Source organism: Gavialis gangeticus, unplaced genomic scaffold (genome assembly GCF_001723915.1).
Source record: "Gavialis gangeticus isolate Ggan-Ray unplaced genomic scaffold, GavGan_comp1, whole genome shotgun sequence".
Taxonomy (NCBI): Eukaryota; Metazoa; Chordata; order Crocodylia; family Gavialidae; genus Gavialis; species Gavialis gangeticus.
The window spans coordinates 120,649,054-120,665,206 of NW_017729032.1; the positions used below are offsets into that span (position 1 = coordinate 120,649,054).

Below are 16,153 nucleotides of genomic sequence, written 5' to 3' on the forward strand. Positions count from 1 at the left end.
ATTGTCCACATCCCTCTTGAAATGGGGCGCACAGAACTGGACACAATACTCCAGCTGTGGCCTGACCAGCATCGCGTAGAGGGGGAGGATCACCTCCTTGGCTCTACTCGAGATGCACCTGTGGATGCACGACAAGGTCCGGTTAGCCCTGCCAACCATGACCTCGCATTGTCGGCCCATGTTCATCTTGGAGTCAATAATGACTGTTCACATACCATCCTAAGGATGGAGGAGACGTGATCAAAGAAAGAGAAGCAATCAATACTGTTGGAAGGAGCATTTTGAAGATCTTGTCAATCAAGAGTCTGTTGCTGATAAGAGCATTCTCAACTCCATCCAACAACACCCAGTCAGAGATGATCCTGGAATCCCTTCAACCCTTGATGAGGTGAGGAAAGCCATCAAGCAGGTGAAGAATAGCAAGCATCTGGAACTCATGGAATCCCCACTGAAATCTTCAAGCAAGGGGGAGAGCAGCTCATACCACAGCTCCATGTCCTCATCTTACGGATTTGGAATGATTAGGAAATCCCAGATGACCTTAGGGATTGTGACAATCTTTTGGAAATTACAGAGGGATCACCTTGCTGTCCACCACAGGAAAGATCATTAAACACATTTTGGCCCCATTCTGCCTAACACAAATTGTTAATTTCCTTAAGATTAGTTAGTTTACAGCAGCAGTTCTGAACCTTTTTCAGTCTACATACCCCTTGGTCTCAGAGTGAGACTTCACGTGCCCCCTAGGAGCAATGTTTCCAGTGCGAGGTTGAGGCATGGAGCAGGAGCAGGAGCAGGAGTAGGATATCTGGTTTCCATACGCATGCACATTTTATGGCAGTAGAACCCCGGCAATTTGTCAAGACTTTTTTTAGGCCCTTTGACCTGTGTTAGACAATGCATGAAATATATCTTGTGTACCCCCTGATGAGGCTTCATGTACCCCTGGGGGTACATGTACCCCGGTTCAGAACTGCTGGCTTAGAGGACTGTTTTCTCCCTGGCAGCTTTTGGGTGATCTGGATAGGAATAGGGCTGATATTAAGACATTTGGTAACAAGGTACTAACCTGCTCCTTCAGATGCAACTCTTGTTATATTTAGCTGTGCTTTTGTCACCTCAAATTTGAATTACTGTAATGGGCTCTACATAAGGCCACCCACTCAGCTAGTTACACCAATGCAGAATGCAACTATTCACTCATTAAACAGTACTTAATGGTGAAAAGACATTAAGCCAGGGTTTCATAGACTACACTGCCTGACACACAGTTCCCTAGTGAAGTTTATAAGGTTGGTTTGAGTTTAACAAAACTGTAGGTAGTTTAGGACCCAGATACCTAAGACAGCCTCTTATGAAGGTGCCACTATTATAATCAGGGAAGACACATGAGCCCTAAACTCAAAGGCTTAGAAGGACAGGAGAGGTGGCAGAACATTTTCTAGTAAGGCTGACTCTTGAATATATTCCTTTACACCTCATCTATTTTCTTGAGCTTTCACGGTGAGTTTAATGAAGGAAAACAGGACAGGAGAAAGTTTATAAATTTTATTTTGTATACTTTTAAATATCTGAGAAAATGGCCAGAGATTCAAAATAGGTTCTCTTCTTCAAGTTTAAGAAAAATCAACTTAAGCTGATTTAGGCTGTGGCTGTGTCGCAAATGTGCCAGGTACTATCTAAACATAAAGGAGCACACAGTGCCTGCTTCAAGGAACATCCTGGTTTTTCTCTATTTTGGATCATGTTATGAACAATGTAAGGCTAAAGATGACATTCAAATACCACAATAAGATTCAACTATATTTGTACAAATATCTTTGATTATATATTTAAGTGTCCAGGAAGATAGATCTCTGGACTTTGCTTCTATGGACACATTTAAAATGCTGATTTTGAAAATGGGTATGAGAAATCATTCTGGTTTGCAAGATCAGGATCTAGCTATTCTATACTCTTGCCTCCCTTCTACCACCTTAACATGAATGGTAAATTGGATTGAACTGGACTCTAGTACTTCCATGTGATAACATGTTAGTTTCACTGCAGTACATATCATCTCTGAATTTGATTGCATCTTTATTTCCAGCAACTTGTTGTTTGTACCCTAGAAGGCTTGTTAGAGAATATTATACTCAAGCTCATTTCATACACTTATTGCATACCAAAATGGTAGTAAGATTCCCCACTACTGAATTGTTCACTGTACTCTTCAAAATATTTGGCCCACAAACTACCCAATGGAAAATACCCTACAAAATAAATACAATGACAAAACAGACGTAAGGTATTACCAGTCCCCCGCCCCACCCCCCACCTTTTTTTTCTTTTTTCTTATTTTAAAAACACTGCTTGCCAGCAGGCATCTTATTTCAGCATGCATCTGAACTACTGATTGCAGCTCATTAATGACCTCCAGTCATTAGAAAGCTAGATTTGTCTTCAAAGAGGCTTAAGAATCAGAAAGGTGCCATGGTGAAGGATACAAAAGCTCTGAAGGAAATAAATGAGAGTGCTACTACCTGATTATTTGAGATAATACCTACAATAATGGAGTACAAGCTTACAATAAGGCTAAGGAAGAAAAGAATACAGGTGGAATTTCTTTATCCAATAATTATGTAAGTAGAATTTAGCAAGTGTCTATGAGGAAGGAAAATGTATAGCAGGCTCAGCTAACAATATTAAGCTTTGTTCACTGCTGTTTGCTATCTTCTAGTTTACTAAATTATCTGACTACCCTTCCCTTAGGCCTCAGAAAATTAGATGTCCCCATGAGCAATCAAATAAGCTATTGACTCAGACTGAGACTACAGTATCCAAAAATATGTAGTCCTAGCCTCAAGATATCCTTTGCTGAGATATTGACAGAAACATGGTGTGAAATTCAAATTCTGTCTGTCTACAGTCATCGGATAAGAGACTTTTGCACTTTGAATCACAGTTCTTCTTCCTTAATAGTTGAATGTGGATTGCATTTACCATCTTGACATTTCCTCCCAGTTCATTTAACTATTAATAGATGTGACAGTATTCAAGAAGAGAGGGAAACCTCATTTTGTATGCGAAGGAATTGTTTCTAGGTAAATCATTTCACTACTGCAGGCCTGCAAATCCCTGCTGAGGCATTGAGGCACATTCATTTACAATCACTGTAGGAAAGGGGTGTCAAAGATATGGCCCCTCAAAGTGCTGGCCATGGGTCTTGGAACTGATCCAAAGGCAGCATGTGGGACACACCAGATGGCCCCACATGCCATGCATGGCACCCACTCAAGCTCATGCTCTGGAGCAGCAGAGCAGCCACCACATGCAGCACAGCTCTGCAGCAGCTCCATGAACCTTGCCACAGACCCTGAGGTCCAGGCCAGACCCCTGGGGAACCCAGCTTGATTCCTCCTCCTACCAATGACTGCTGTTTGGGTGTGATGATCCAACCAGTCATATAGCTACCTTTACAGCACTTCCATCTAGTCCACATTCCTTAGCTTGTTGATAAGAATGTCATAGTGTCAGGTGCTTTGCTAGAAACAAGGTATATCACATCCACTGTTTTCCCCACATGCCACATGTGGAAACCACTCCAGCCACTCCAGAATACTGAATCAGCATGCAGGGCCAATCTGTGGGTCCAATCCAGCCCACAGACCAGCCCCCATGCCTCTCATCCAGTGCATTGGGCCAGATGGGTTTGACACCCCCTGCATTAGAAAAATGACTTACCACAAAAATTGGATCATTGGCTGCTGCATGAGGGAGAGCACTGGTTCCATTCAGGAAAGAGTGAACCAGGTTATGAAGGCTCATCACTGGAGATACAAAAGCTCCATCTGGGCGTTCAAACCCTTCCAGGGCATTCCTGTGTTCAGGATAAAACAATGTGAAGTAACCATCTATTGACCAACTCTACCTACAAACACATAAATAATATTTCCCTGGGCAAAACAAGCTTCAGAAATCAGAGCACAAACCTGAAGCTGAAATTGGAATTCCGGAAAAATGGCGGACTATCAAACTCTTGGAGTGAAAGACAGTTCCGAATATCTTCCATGGTAGGCAGCTGCTCATTCAACCTTCCTAGTGCATTCCTTCTCAGTAGCCCTTCATTAGTCCCATTACACAGAGTAACCAGACGATTGTAGTCATCCAAGCTTAGAATAAAATTAAGGTTGCATAGAACAGTTAGAGAACAGGTTGAGTAAACAGAAGCCATCCACTGTGGCCCCACTTGAAGCCAGGGGGACTGATCCTACCAATGCTGGTGTGTATTAGGCATATGAACAGTCTCAGTTGTCTTAAGAGGTTCCATACAAAGAAAATGTTCAGGCCATTCTTTGGGAACTGGAATCATTGGCCTGTTTTGAAATGAAATAGCTTCAGACCTGCTCCAGGTTCTAGATTTCTGTCTCAAAATGGGGATACAGATGTTACCAAGTATGTCTTTAACAGTGATGTATTAAATTTGGGCTAATTTTATGGTGATAGTTTCTCTGAGGAAATTGTACTCCCACAGATGACACACAGCCTAGATGCCTGGAAAACAGCAATGATTCTGAATCAAGCCTGAGCAGTTCTTCTCATCTCCCTTCTTCCCCAGGCATAGGATCATAGGAAAGTAGGGCTAAAAGAGACTTCACAAGCCCCCTGTTCAAGGCAGGATCATTCCCAACTAAACTATCTCAACCAAGTGTCTGTTCAACCAGTTCTTGAAAAATTCCAAGGACAGAGATTCCACAATTGCTCTAAGTAGCTTCTTCCAAAGCCTGATCAACCTCATAGTCAGAAAGTTCCTCCTAATCTTCAACTTAAATTTCCCCTGCTAAAGCTTGGGCCCATTGCTCCTAGTCCTGTCCCCTATAGCCATAGAGAAAAACCCATCTCCAGTCTCTGTGTTATTTGAAGATTGTTATCAAATCCCCCCTTGGTTTTCTCTTTTCCTGACTAAAATGACCAAAGTTTTTTCAATCTTTCCTCATAAGTCTTGCTTCCCAGGCCCCTCATCATTTTTGTTGCTCTCCCTTGGACTCTCTCCAATCTGTCCACATCCTTCTCAATGCGTGGGGTTCAAAACTGGACACCGTATTCCAAGTGAGGACTCACCAGTGCTGAATAGAGCTAAAGAATTACTTCTCCCGAGTTGTAAAAGACAACTGTTAATACCACCCTGTTGGCCATTTTTGAAACAAGAGCTCACAGTTAGTTTATAGTCAACTTATGGCCTACTGGAACCCCCAGGTCCTTCTCTTTAGTACTGCAGCCTAACCAGTCATTCTCCAGTCTGTATCTGTGCATTCAATTACTCAATACCATGTGCAGGACTTTGCACTTGTCCTTATTGAATCTCATCTGATTGATTGTGAGCCATTTCTCCACTGTATCCAAGTCATTCTGGATGCTAGCCTCCAAAGTGTCTGCAACTCCACCCAACTTGTTGTTATCTGCAAATTTGCTAAGTGTGTACTTGATCCCTTCAATCAAATCATTACAGAAAATATTAACACTGAATCCAGGACTGAGCCCTTAGGAGACCAACTTGATATCTCCTCCTACTGAGGACCAGGGATCCTGCTTTTCTCTGATAAAAAAAATCCCAAATTTGTTTATATAAAACAAACCCAAAATCCACATTTTTCCATACATATATTAGTGGTGTTTCATTATAATCATGGAAAAATGTGGATTTTGAGTTATTTTTTCATAGCCAAAAATTTCGGATTTTTTTTATCACAGAAAACCGGGATCCCTCCTGATGAACACTGGTTGAGCATGATGATCCAATTACTTATACTTATCCATTTACTTATACCTTACAGCACTTTCACCTAGTCTGCATTCCTTAGCTTGTTAATGAGAATGTCACAGTTTCAGAAGCCCTGCTAAAATCAAGGCATATCACATTCACTGCTCTCCCCACATCCACAGAACCTGTCACCTTATGGTAGAAGGAAAACATGTTGGTCAGACATGTCTTGCTCTTAGTGAATCCAGGCTGGAGCTGCCTGATCACCTGTTCTTCTCTAGGTGCTTCACAATAGATTCCTTGAGGACCTGCTCTATGATCCTTCCAGGTATTGAGGTCAGGTTGATTAGCCTGATGCTCCTTCTTTCCTTTCTTAAAGACAGACACTATATTTGCCCTTTTCCAGTCATCTGGGACCTCACCTGACCTCCACCCATTCTCAAACAGGATAGCCAGTGGGTATGAAATTACTTCAGTAAATTTCTTCTATACCCCAGGGTGCATTCCATCCAGCCCTGCTGTCTTGAAAGCATCTAATCCCTATTTCTTTCTTCTATTACTCTAGGATGCTGTCTTCTTCCCAAATTTTACTGCCAACTGCACTTACCATCTGGTAGCTGTCCCTATTTGTGTAGGCTAAAGTAAAATATACATTAAATACTTCAAACTTCTCTGTATAATCTATAACTAGATTGCCTTTTGTATTTCATAAGGAACCTACTGTTTCTCTGGTCTTCCTCTAACTTTTGTCTATTTATTGTGCACAAATTTGTCAGAGGTATATGAACTATGCTTCCCAAGGGATGGAGACAAAAATCCAGAGGCAAGTGAAGAGGCAAGTGAAGAGTCAAGGGATTTGGATAAAAATGTATTAAGGGGGAAGCAACAGCAGAAGGCTTACCAATATTTTCAGGGAAAAGATAAGATAATCAGTTAGATGGCTTATACCAATGTGAAAAGCATAGGTAACAAACAGGAAGCATTGGAGGTCTAATACAAGCACAGAATTATAATATAATTGGGATTACACAGATATGGTGAGCTAGTTCATAGACTGAAGAGCCTCCCTGATGGGTATAGCTTGTTCAGGAAGGATACGCAAGGGAAGAAAAGGAAAAGGTGTTGCTCTATATAGAAAGGTGATGTATATATGTTCTGAGGTGCAGTACAAAGTAGAAGGGAGGCCTACTGAAAGCCTCTGGGTAAAGCTCAGAAGGGACAACAGCATGTTATGGGGGATGTTATGGTGGGTATCTGCTACAGGCCTCCAAACCAGGAGGAGGAGGTAGATGAGGCCTTCTTTAAACCACTAATGGAAGCTTTCAAATCTGGGGACTTGGTTTTCACGTGATACTTTCATTATTGGGGAATCTTTTGTGAAGGAAACACAGCAGTGCATAGGCAATCCAACAAATACTTGGAATGTGTTGGGGATAACTTTTAACTGATATAGATGATATACAGTCCAAGTAGGAGGTAAGCTCTTCTTGACTCACTACTCAAACAGGGAGAAATTGATTGAGAATATGGAGGTGAAAGGTAACTTCACTGACAATGACCATGAAATAATAAAGTTCATGATCCTAAGGGGAGGAAGGAAGGAGGACTTCAGAAAAACTTAAAATTGATTTTAACAAACTCAGGAAATTGGTGGGCAGGATCCCCTGGGAGAAAAGTTTGAGGAGGGAAGGAGTGCAGGAAAGCTGACTGTATTTCAAGGAGGCACTTTTAAGGGTACAGGAGCAAGCTATCTTGATCCAACAAAAGCATGGGAAATGCAATAAGAAACCAGCCTGGCTAGAAAGGAATTTCTTCAGTGAGTTAAAACTCAAAAAGGAATAATATAAAAAGTTAAACTTAGTCACAGCACTAGGGAAAAATATAAGAATATCACACAAGGAGAAAATTAAGGTGCCTAAAGCATGTTTTGAAATGCAACTTTTTATATTATGTTTTGAAATGCAACTGGTAAGGGGCATACAAGGCAATAAAAAGGGATTCTACAAATATGTCAAAAGTAAGAGGAAGACCAGAGAAATAACAGGTCCGTTATGTTCAAAAGCAAGTGAAAGTTTATTTCCATAGATAATTGGAGTAAAAAAGAAAAAGAAAATCCCCCTCCTGTAATATAGGTGAAGACAAAGTTTAGAAACATATCAGTTTTCAAGGTAAAAATCCTCTGTTCCTCATCAGGGCAGCAGCCATACAAAAAGAGTAAGAGTTATAAAATTAATGACTAAAGTTAGAATTTTAAGTAGATATTTAAGCACCTACATAACTGCTTCTGAGTTTTCAAAAGCACTCATTTTCTAGCAGCTCCTATTGAATTTATGACTTCCAAAACTTGATTGATATATGAATATTATAATTTTATGTGTTATTTAAATGTTCAATTACATCCCAAAGCTCCAGTCCTAAAAATGCCACAGTTGAGGACATACCCATACATGGCCATTTGCCAGATCAGTACGTTGCTTTATAAGATATTAATTCAGTTTCATTTTAAAGGGCGGCACCTACATGAGAAACTGACTGAGTAGTAGCTCATTACTACTGTGCAGTAGTATCACATGGCAGGACGCATGATACAATACGAGCTACTGTGCAGTCAGCATCACCTAAAAGCTGTCCAGTGATGCTACTCTGCAGTAACTCCAGTTACTGCTCAATCATTTAGTACTTGTTTATACTAAGTATACAAGTACTAGATGACTGTGCAGTAACAACTGCACAGTCAGCGTCTCATGTAGATGTGGTCAAGAAGTCTGTAAATCTGGGGCAAAGTTTAGATCTCTTGGAAGTAAAGGCCCTAACTCAGGTGTAAAGGCCCTAAGTACAGCTAGCATCTCACCATTGGTATTTTCTAGCATCACTGAAAGATCAAAAATGTTGGGCCCAAATGCTGAAGCAGGCACACGTGTGGTAGCACACATGTGCCCTCAGCTCCCCCCAGCCACACCACGCTGGACCTGTCTCTGCCAAGCAAGGAATTACCACAGAGGTAAGTGGGGCTAGTGAGGGGGAGAGACAAAGTAAGGGGCCAGCTATAGGGGATCCAGAAGAGTTTTTCCACCCTCTGGTCCCCATAGCTGTGCCAGGAGGGAGCCATGCACCCGAGCTGCACAAATAGACCACGCAAACAGGTGCACTCTAAAGGGTGTGCCAGAGTTTGCATGGGAGTTCACACAGGAGGGCACACAGGAGGGGCTTGAACTCTAGGCATTGGCAGCCTCGGACGGAGACTTTGGGTGAGCAGAATTGAAGGTGTCCTTCAATGGAGGTAAGTACATGGCAAGCAGCCAGGCGAGCAGCCAGGAACCCTTCCCCTGTGATGCCCCCCACCTGGGACTGCTTTGAGGCCTCCACCCAGACAGAGCCCTTGGGGTGTTATCAGCACCCTAGCCCCCTATCTGTAGGGGTTGCCTGGCGAGGCCCCTATGGCCTTGGGGGTGGAGGGAAACAGGAGTCCCCTCACTGGTCCCTCATGAGCCCAGCTTGAAGCCCTGAAGGGGCAGGTGAGGGAACTCCAGGCAGAGGTTAGCAGGCTGCAGGGGATCGGGGCTGCAGAGGATGAGATTGATGGGTACTTTCATTTTCTGCAGGACCACACACTTAGTGGGGTAACACCACGGGAAGGACCCAATGCAGATGTATGGAAGATGGTCACCTCCAGAGCCAGACATTACACTGCTGGGACAACTTCCCCATTGCAGCTGGGGAACAGATACAAGGCCCTGACATCACTGGAGGAGAGTGCAGCAGAGGGAGCCACAACCTCCACCATGCACGCTGCGGGGACAGTTAGACAGCTGGAGGAAGAGATGCCAAGTCATCATGGTAGGAGACTTCCTCCTGATAGGAATGGAGGGAGTCATCTGTCACCTGGATCCCATGGTACAGGAGGTATGCTGCCTGCCTGGAGCCTGGACTTGAGACATCACTGCAAGAATTACTGACCTCATCTGGCCCTCATACTAATATCCCATGGCCCTCATCCATGTGGGTACAAATGATGCAGCCAAGAGTATTCTGGGCCATATCATGAGTGACTACAAGGTTCGGGGGACCAGGCTTAGGAGATATGGGGTGCAGGTGGTTTTCTCATTAATCCTCCCAGTCAGTGGTCATGGCCAGCATCAAGACAACTGTATTAGAGAAGTCAACTTGCAGCTCTGGAGTTGGTGCCATTGTATGGGTTTTGGCTTCTTCAACCATGATCTGCACTTCCATGAAACAGATATGCTGGGATGTGATGGTCTTCATCTCTCTTTGAAAGGTAAGAGTCCGTTCTCTTACACGTTGGCTGATCTCCTACATAGAGCTTTAAACTAAGTTTATTGGGGGAAGGGGATGCAGAAGACAGAGAGAATCTAGGATCAGTGAACCACGAACCATGCGCTCATCCACATAAGTACTTTTGGGCCCGATAGATATCAGGACGGGGGATACCAAGGGCACCTATTGGGGGGCTAAAGTGTCTCTATACCAATGCTATGAGTATGGGAAACAAGCAGGAAGAGCTCACACTCCTGCTTGCAAAAAAAGACTTTGATCTGGTTGGATTAATTGAAACCTGGTGGGACCCTACCCATGACTGGGCAGTAGGCATTGAGGGCTATAGGCTGTACAGACACAACAAAGTGGGGAAAAAGTGGGGAGGAGGCATTGCTCTCTATGTTAAGGAACAATACACATCCCCTATAATCAAAATGGGATCAGAAGAGGGGCAAGTTTAGGTACTGTAGGTCAGAATACAAGGAGGTCAGGGGGAAAGGGACTTGGTAATGGGGGGCTATTACAGACTGCCACACCAGGAGGATGAGCTAGACCTGGAATTCTCAAGGCAGCTCTCAGAGGCAGTACACTCAAGGGACGTGGTTGTCATGGGTGACCTAAATTACCCCGACATCTGCTGGGAGCAGCAGTCAGCTAGATCTGACCATTCATGTAGGTTCTTAACCTGCATACAGGACCTTCACCTAACACAGGAGGTATACAGTCCCACTAGGGGAAATGCCTTTCTGGACTTGGTGTTTGCTACAAGGGATGACCTGGTGGGAGATATGCAGATACAGGGTAACCTAGGGGATAGTGACCACCAATTGTTAGAATTCACTATCTGGCGAAAAGTGGGAAAGATAACCAGTAGAGCAGAAGTGCTAGACTTTAAAAAGGCTAATTTCAATGAGCTCAGAAGATTAGTAAGCAAGGCACTGAAGGACAAGAGCATTGGTGAGATGAGAGTCCAGGAAGGGTGGTCATTACGGCTGTGTAAAATTTCGCCAGCTGTTTAGAGTCAACACTGTTTCAACTCATTTCAAGCTCAAAACAGTGAAATTGAATCAAAACGAAGGGCTTTGAAACAACCTCGAAACAAAACAAGGCTAGTTGAAACATTTCAAAAGTTTCAAAATGTTTGGAGTTTCGAAGCAGCCAGCAGCAAGGTGGTAGGAGACAGGGGAGAACCAGGGCAGCACTCCCAACAGCAGCCAGGAGTGCAGCTCTGGCTCTCCTCACCTCCCATTGCTGGGATGTGGGAAGCTGATGACAGCACAGGGGAAGGGAATTGAGCCTGGGCTCAGTTCCCATCCCCAGTGCTAAATCGGGCCCGATCTAGCACTGGCGATGGGAAGTCAGCTCAGCTGGGCTGAATCCCCTCCCCCAGCCTGATCTTCAAAACAGCGTCAAAACAGCCTCACTGTTTCGATGAAGCAAAACAGAACAGCTGTTTCAAATTGAAAAGAAATTCAAAATAGGATGCTGTTCCATCAAAACCTCAAAACTCAAGGCAAAACCGAACGGTGCCATTTCGCACAGCCCTAGTGGTCATTCCTCAAGGGAACTATCCTTCAAGCACAGAAGGGGACAATCCCATTGCACATAAAGGGGTGGGGAAAGGGCTAAGAAACCCTCTTGACTGAACAGGGAAATCCAGGAAAGCCTAGGGGTGAAAAAAGAGGCATACAGACTGTGAAAGGAGCGGGTAGCCACCAAGGTGGAGTATACCTACTTGGCTCACGCTTGCAGGAAGTCAGTTAGAAAGGCCAAAGCAGCAGTGGAACTCAGGCTGGCAACAAAAATTAAAGACAACAGAAAGTCCTTCTTCAGGTATATAGGGAACAAAAAGAAGGCTTATGGTAACATAGGACCCCTACACGACAGACTAGGGCAATTGGTGACAGATAAGAGGGACAAAACTGAGCTCTTCAGTGAGTTTTTTGCTTCTGTATTCCTGAACATGGATCAAGACAAATCTCCCAATAGACTATAGACAGGCACAGGAGGGTCATAAACCCACCAACAGTTAGCACCAACCTAGTCAAGGGACATTTGGAGGGGATGGATTCATTTAAGTCTGCAGGACCAGGTGATCTTCATCCAAGCATGCTGAAGGAATTGGCCAGTGTCATAGCAGAACCACTGGCATGACTGTTTGAGTACTCATGGTGCTCAAGACAGGTCCCAGAACACTGGAAAAGGGCCAACATGGTCACTATTTTCAAGGAAGGGAGGAAGGAGGATCCAAGTAACTATAAGCCTGTTAGTCTCCCCTCTATCCTTGGGAAAACCTTTGAAACAATTATTAAGGATTACATTTGTGGGAGTCCAGCAGGAAAAATAATGCTGAATGGCAACCAGCACAGGTTCATAGCAGGTAGATTCTGTCTGACTAATCTTGTTTCTTTTTACGACCAGGTCACAAAATGCTTAGATGCAGGAGTTAAGGTTGATGTCATTTCTTGGATATTAAAAAGGCCTTCAATATGGTGCCTCATCCCATTCTCATAAATAAACTAAGTGGCTGTGACATAGATGATTACATGGTCAGGTGGGTGGCAAATTAACTTAAGGGACACACCCAGAGAGTGGTGGAAGATGGGTCAGAATTGACCTGAAAAGATGTAGGCAGTAGGGTTCCCCAGAGTTCAGTCCTTGGACCAGTGCTGTTCAATATCTTCATCAGTGTTTTGGATGAGGCTGTGGAGAGCACTCTGTCCAAATTCATGGACAACACCAAATTATGGGGCAAAGTAAACACACTAGTGGGAAGGTAATGGATTCAGGTGGATTTGGACAAGCTGAAAAAGTAGGCAGAACAAAATAGAATTGGGTTTAACAAAGATAAGTGCAAAGTACTGCACCTAGGGAGAAGGAAGCTCCAACACACCTACAGACTGGGAGATGACTTCCTAAGCAGCACAAAAGCAGAAAGGGATCTCAGGGTCATCGTCAACACCAAGATAGACATGAGTTACCATGTTGTGACAAAGTGATCAATAAAACGAACTGTACTCTGCAATCATGCATCAGCAGGTGTATCACGAACAAGTCTAGGAAAGTGATACTTCCCCTCTATGCAGCTTTGGTAAGGCCATAGCTGGTGTACTGTGTTCAGTTTTGGTCGTCACACTTCAAGAGGGATGTGGAAAAACTTGAGAGGGTCCAGAGGAAGGCTACTTGGATGATTAGGGGCCTGCAGGTAAAGTCCTATGAGGAGAGATTGAGGGACCTGTATCTCTTCAGCCTCTGCAAGAAAAGGCTGAGAGGGGATCTAGTGGCTGTCTACACATTTGTCAAGGGGGGACAGCAAGGAATAGGAGATGCTCTGTTTACCAGGGCACCCCTTGGAGTTACTAGAAACAACTGCCACAAACTGACAGAGAGCAGATTTAGATCAGACACCAGGAAGAATGTCTTTATGGTAAAGGTTACCAGAATCTGGAATCGGCTTCCAAGGCAGGTGGTGCTCTCCCCTACCTTGGAGGTCTTTAAGAGGAGACTGGACAAACACCTGGCTGGGGTCATCTGGCTGCGCTCTTTTCTTCCCAGGGCAGGGGGTCAGACTCGATGATCTACTAGTGTTCCTTCCGACCCTAAACATCTATGAAATCTATGTTTCTAAAACAAAACTTTCAAGGGCAGTTGAGTGACAAATGGAACTACCATCCTAATATTTCTGCTCTAACAAGTGAGCCTCTAGTATGTCAAGCACTTGTAATATCAGTTAGTCTTAAAATGACCATGTTAAGAAAAAAAAATTGTATCCAAAAACTCAATTTATAAAGCAAACTTGCAAAATACGTGTGGAGAAATCTTTCATGGAATCCATGTACGCAGCTTCACAATTTTTAGAAGGGAATGTAAGCTCTTTGTCTCACATTTGGCAGAAATTGGGAAAAAAAAGGTAGTTAAAGGGTGTGTGTAGACAAAATGGAGGCCCTAAATTGAAGCAGTGAATTTTTAAACCTTCCACTTCAATTTAGAGTGAAGTAAACCCCATGTCAGGCATACACCCCACACTTACCTGCCTCTCTGGCAGTGGGGAGGGGAGGGCAAGTTGCCAGTGGGTGGAGTGGTCCCTGGGCTGGGGCGGTGCTTCCCTCCATGGGAGTGGCAGCCCCCCACAGGCAGCCCCCAGCCACAGGAACCTGGCTCCGGTGGTCCCAGGGAGAACTGCAGCCGCAGAGGGAAGCAGGCAGGCTCCATCCGGGGGTGGGGGGAAATCAGGCTTGCTGCTTTTCTTGGGCAAAGCCTGCCTTCCCAGGATGCTGCCAGGCTGCCTGTAGGGCTTCCTGCAGAGCCATGGAGCTGCACAGAGCCTGGTGCTTCACTCTGCAGCTGTAGGGGCAACAAACTAAAACTCCTTGGAGGAATTCTAGTTTGCTGCGCCCCAAGTCATTTAAGGCGCATTATGCCAGCGAATTTCCTACAGCAGCTGGAATTAAGGCTCAATATGCCACTGAGGCATGCAAACACCAACACCATTAAAGCAGTGCAAATGCATTTAGCCCACTTTAAAGTGTTATGTACAGATGCCTCTCATTTTGTCTACACATCGATACTGTTGATTAATGGATGAAATCTGTGGTGGGGAAGGGTTTAGATGTTCTCTTACCTGTTGCATACTATTTCCCAGCGTGAGAATCTTGAATTCTGACTTATTAGGCTTGGATCGTCTGGTCTTGATGCTCCAAAAAGCTGATCTGTACACACATCACACACATTTCTACCTGTGGCAAAATTCCAGTAAGGCAGTGCAAAGGACTCATTGCCAGTCAGTTGCTATAATAAAAAGAAACTTATTAGCACTTATTCACTTATTATTATATCATGTTTTATAAAGAGAGAGAGAGATTACTGAAACCTACTTGATTGTTTCTTCTATATTTTTATAGCTGAAACCAGTCTACAGATTTCCCAGAATATTATTTCAACTTCACTCAGGATATTAGGCCATTGGTGCCAAGTCTATCAAGGTTGATAATGCTATTAAGTAAATACTGTAACATCTGATGGTATCACCTGGTAAGTGGCTTCTAAGTTCCAAGTTCTACCGAGAGCATTAAAAACTCAAAAAAATGACAATTTTATATTCCTAGGAGTCTCAGGAGAGAGACTGTACAGAGAATAAGCCAGTATGTTGAGTGAACTAACCTAACTTAAACCAAGACTGAACTACCTCTTCACCCCTTGTGAATGAACGAACATCCTTAACATTTCAATGTATAAGAATTTACTCTATCCCAGATACCAGGAATACCTTGACAGGCTGGACACCTTCAAGTCAGCCAGCCCTGATGGTTTACACCCCAGGGTACTCAGGTAGCTCATGAGCATCATAGCTCAGCCCCTGGCACAGATCTTTGAGAGCTCTTGGCACTCTGGTGAAGTGCCCAATGATTGGAAGAGGGCCAATGTCATGCCTATCTTCAAGAAAAGGAGGAAAGTAGATCTGGCAAACTATAAGCCCATCAGCCTGACCTCTATCCTGGGGAACGTCTTGGAAAAGATTGTCAAAGAGGCCATCCTTAACAGACTAGCTGAAGGCAATATGAGGGATACCCAGCATGGGTTTGTTGCAGGTAGGTCTTGCATGACCAATCTCATTTCCTCTTACGACCAGGTGACCTATCACCCGGACAAGGGGGAAGAGATCGATGTTGTATATCTTGACTTTAAAAAAGCCTTTGATCTGGTATCCCATAATCACCTCTTCGCAAAACTGGCTAACTGCAGCCTCGACCTCACCACGATCTGCCGGCTGGGGAATTAGCTCTGCGGTAGGACCCAGAGGGTGGTGGTCAACAGGAGTCAATCATCTTAGTGTGCTGTGACCAGTGGGGTCCCACAAGGCTCTGTTCTAGGGCCTATGCTATTTAACATCTTCATCAATGATGTGGGCATTGGTGTCAGAAGTGGACTGGCCAAGTTTGCCAACAACACCAAACTCTGGGGTAAAGCATCCACACCTGAGGACAGGAGGGCGATCCAGGGAGATCTTGACAGGCTCATGAAATGGGCAGACGAGAACCTGATGGTGTTTAACACCGAAAAATGCTAGGTTCTCCACCTTGGGAGGAAAAACCTGCAGCATCCTTATAGGCTCGCCAGTGCTACGCTGGCTAGCACTAT

The 16,153-nt window shown here is 44.1% G+C and overlaps 1 protein-coding gene across 1 annotated transcript in view; it reads right to left on the bottom strand.

The window, feature by feature from the left end:
• DCT (dopachrome tautomerase) overlaps positions 1-16,153 on the bottom strand; it is a 65,550-nt gene that overhangs the window by 25,801 nt on the left and 23,596 nt on the right. Inside the window, exons 4-6 of the mRNA XM_019525640.1 lie at positions 14,637-14,803; positions 3,972-4,151; positions 3,724-3,859 (exon numbers count right to left, since the gene is read on the bottom strand). Coding sequence (XP_019381185.1) covers positions 3,724-3,859; positions 3,972-4,151; positions 14,637-14,803 — 483 coding nt within the window. The remainder of the gene's footprint in view (positions 1-3,723; positions 3,860-3,971; positions 4,152-14,636; positions 14,804-16,153) is intronic.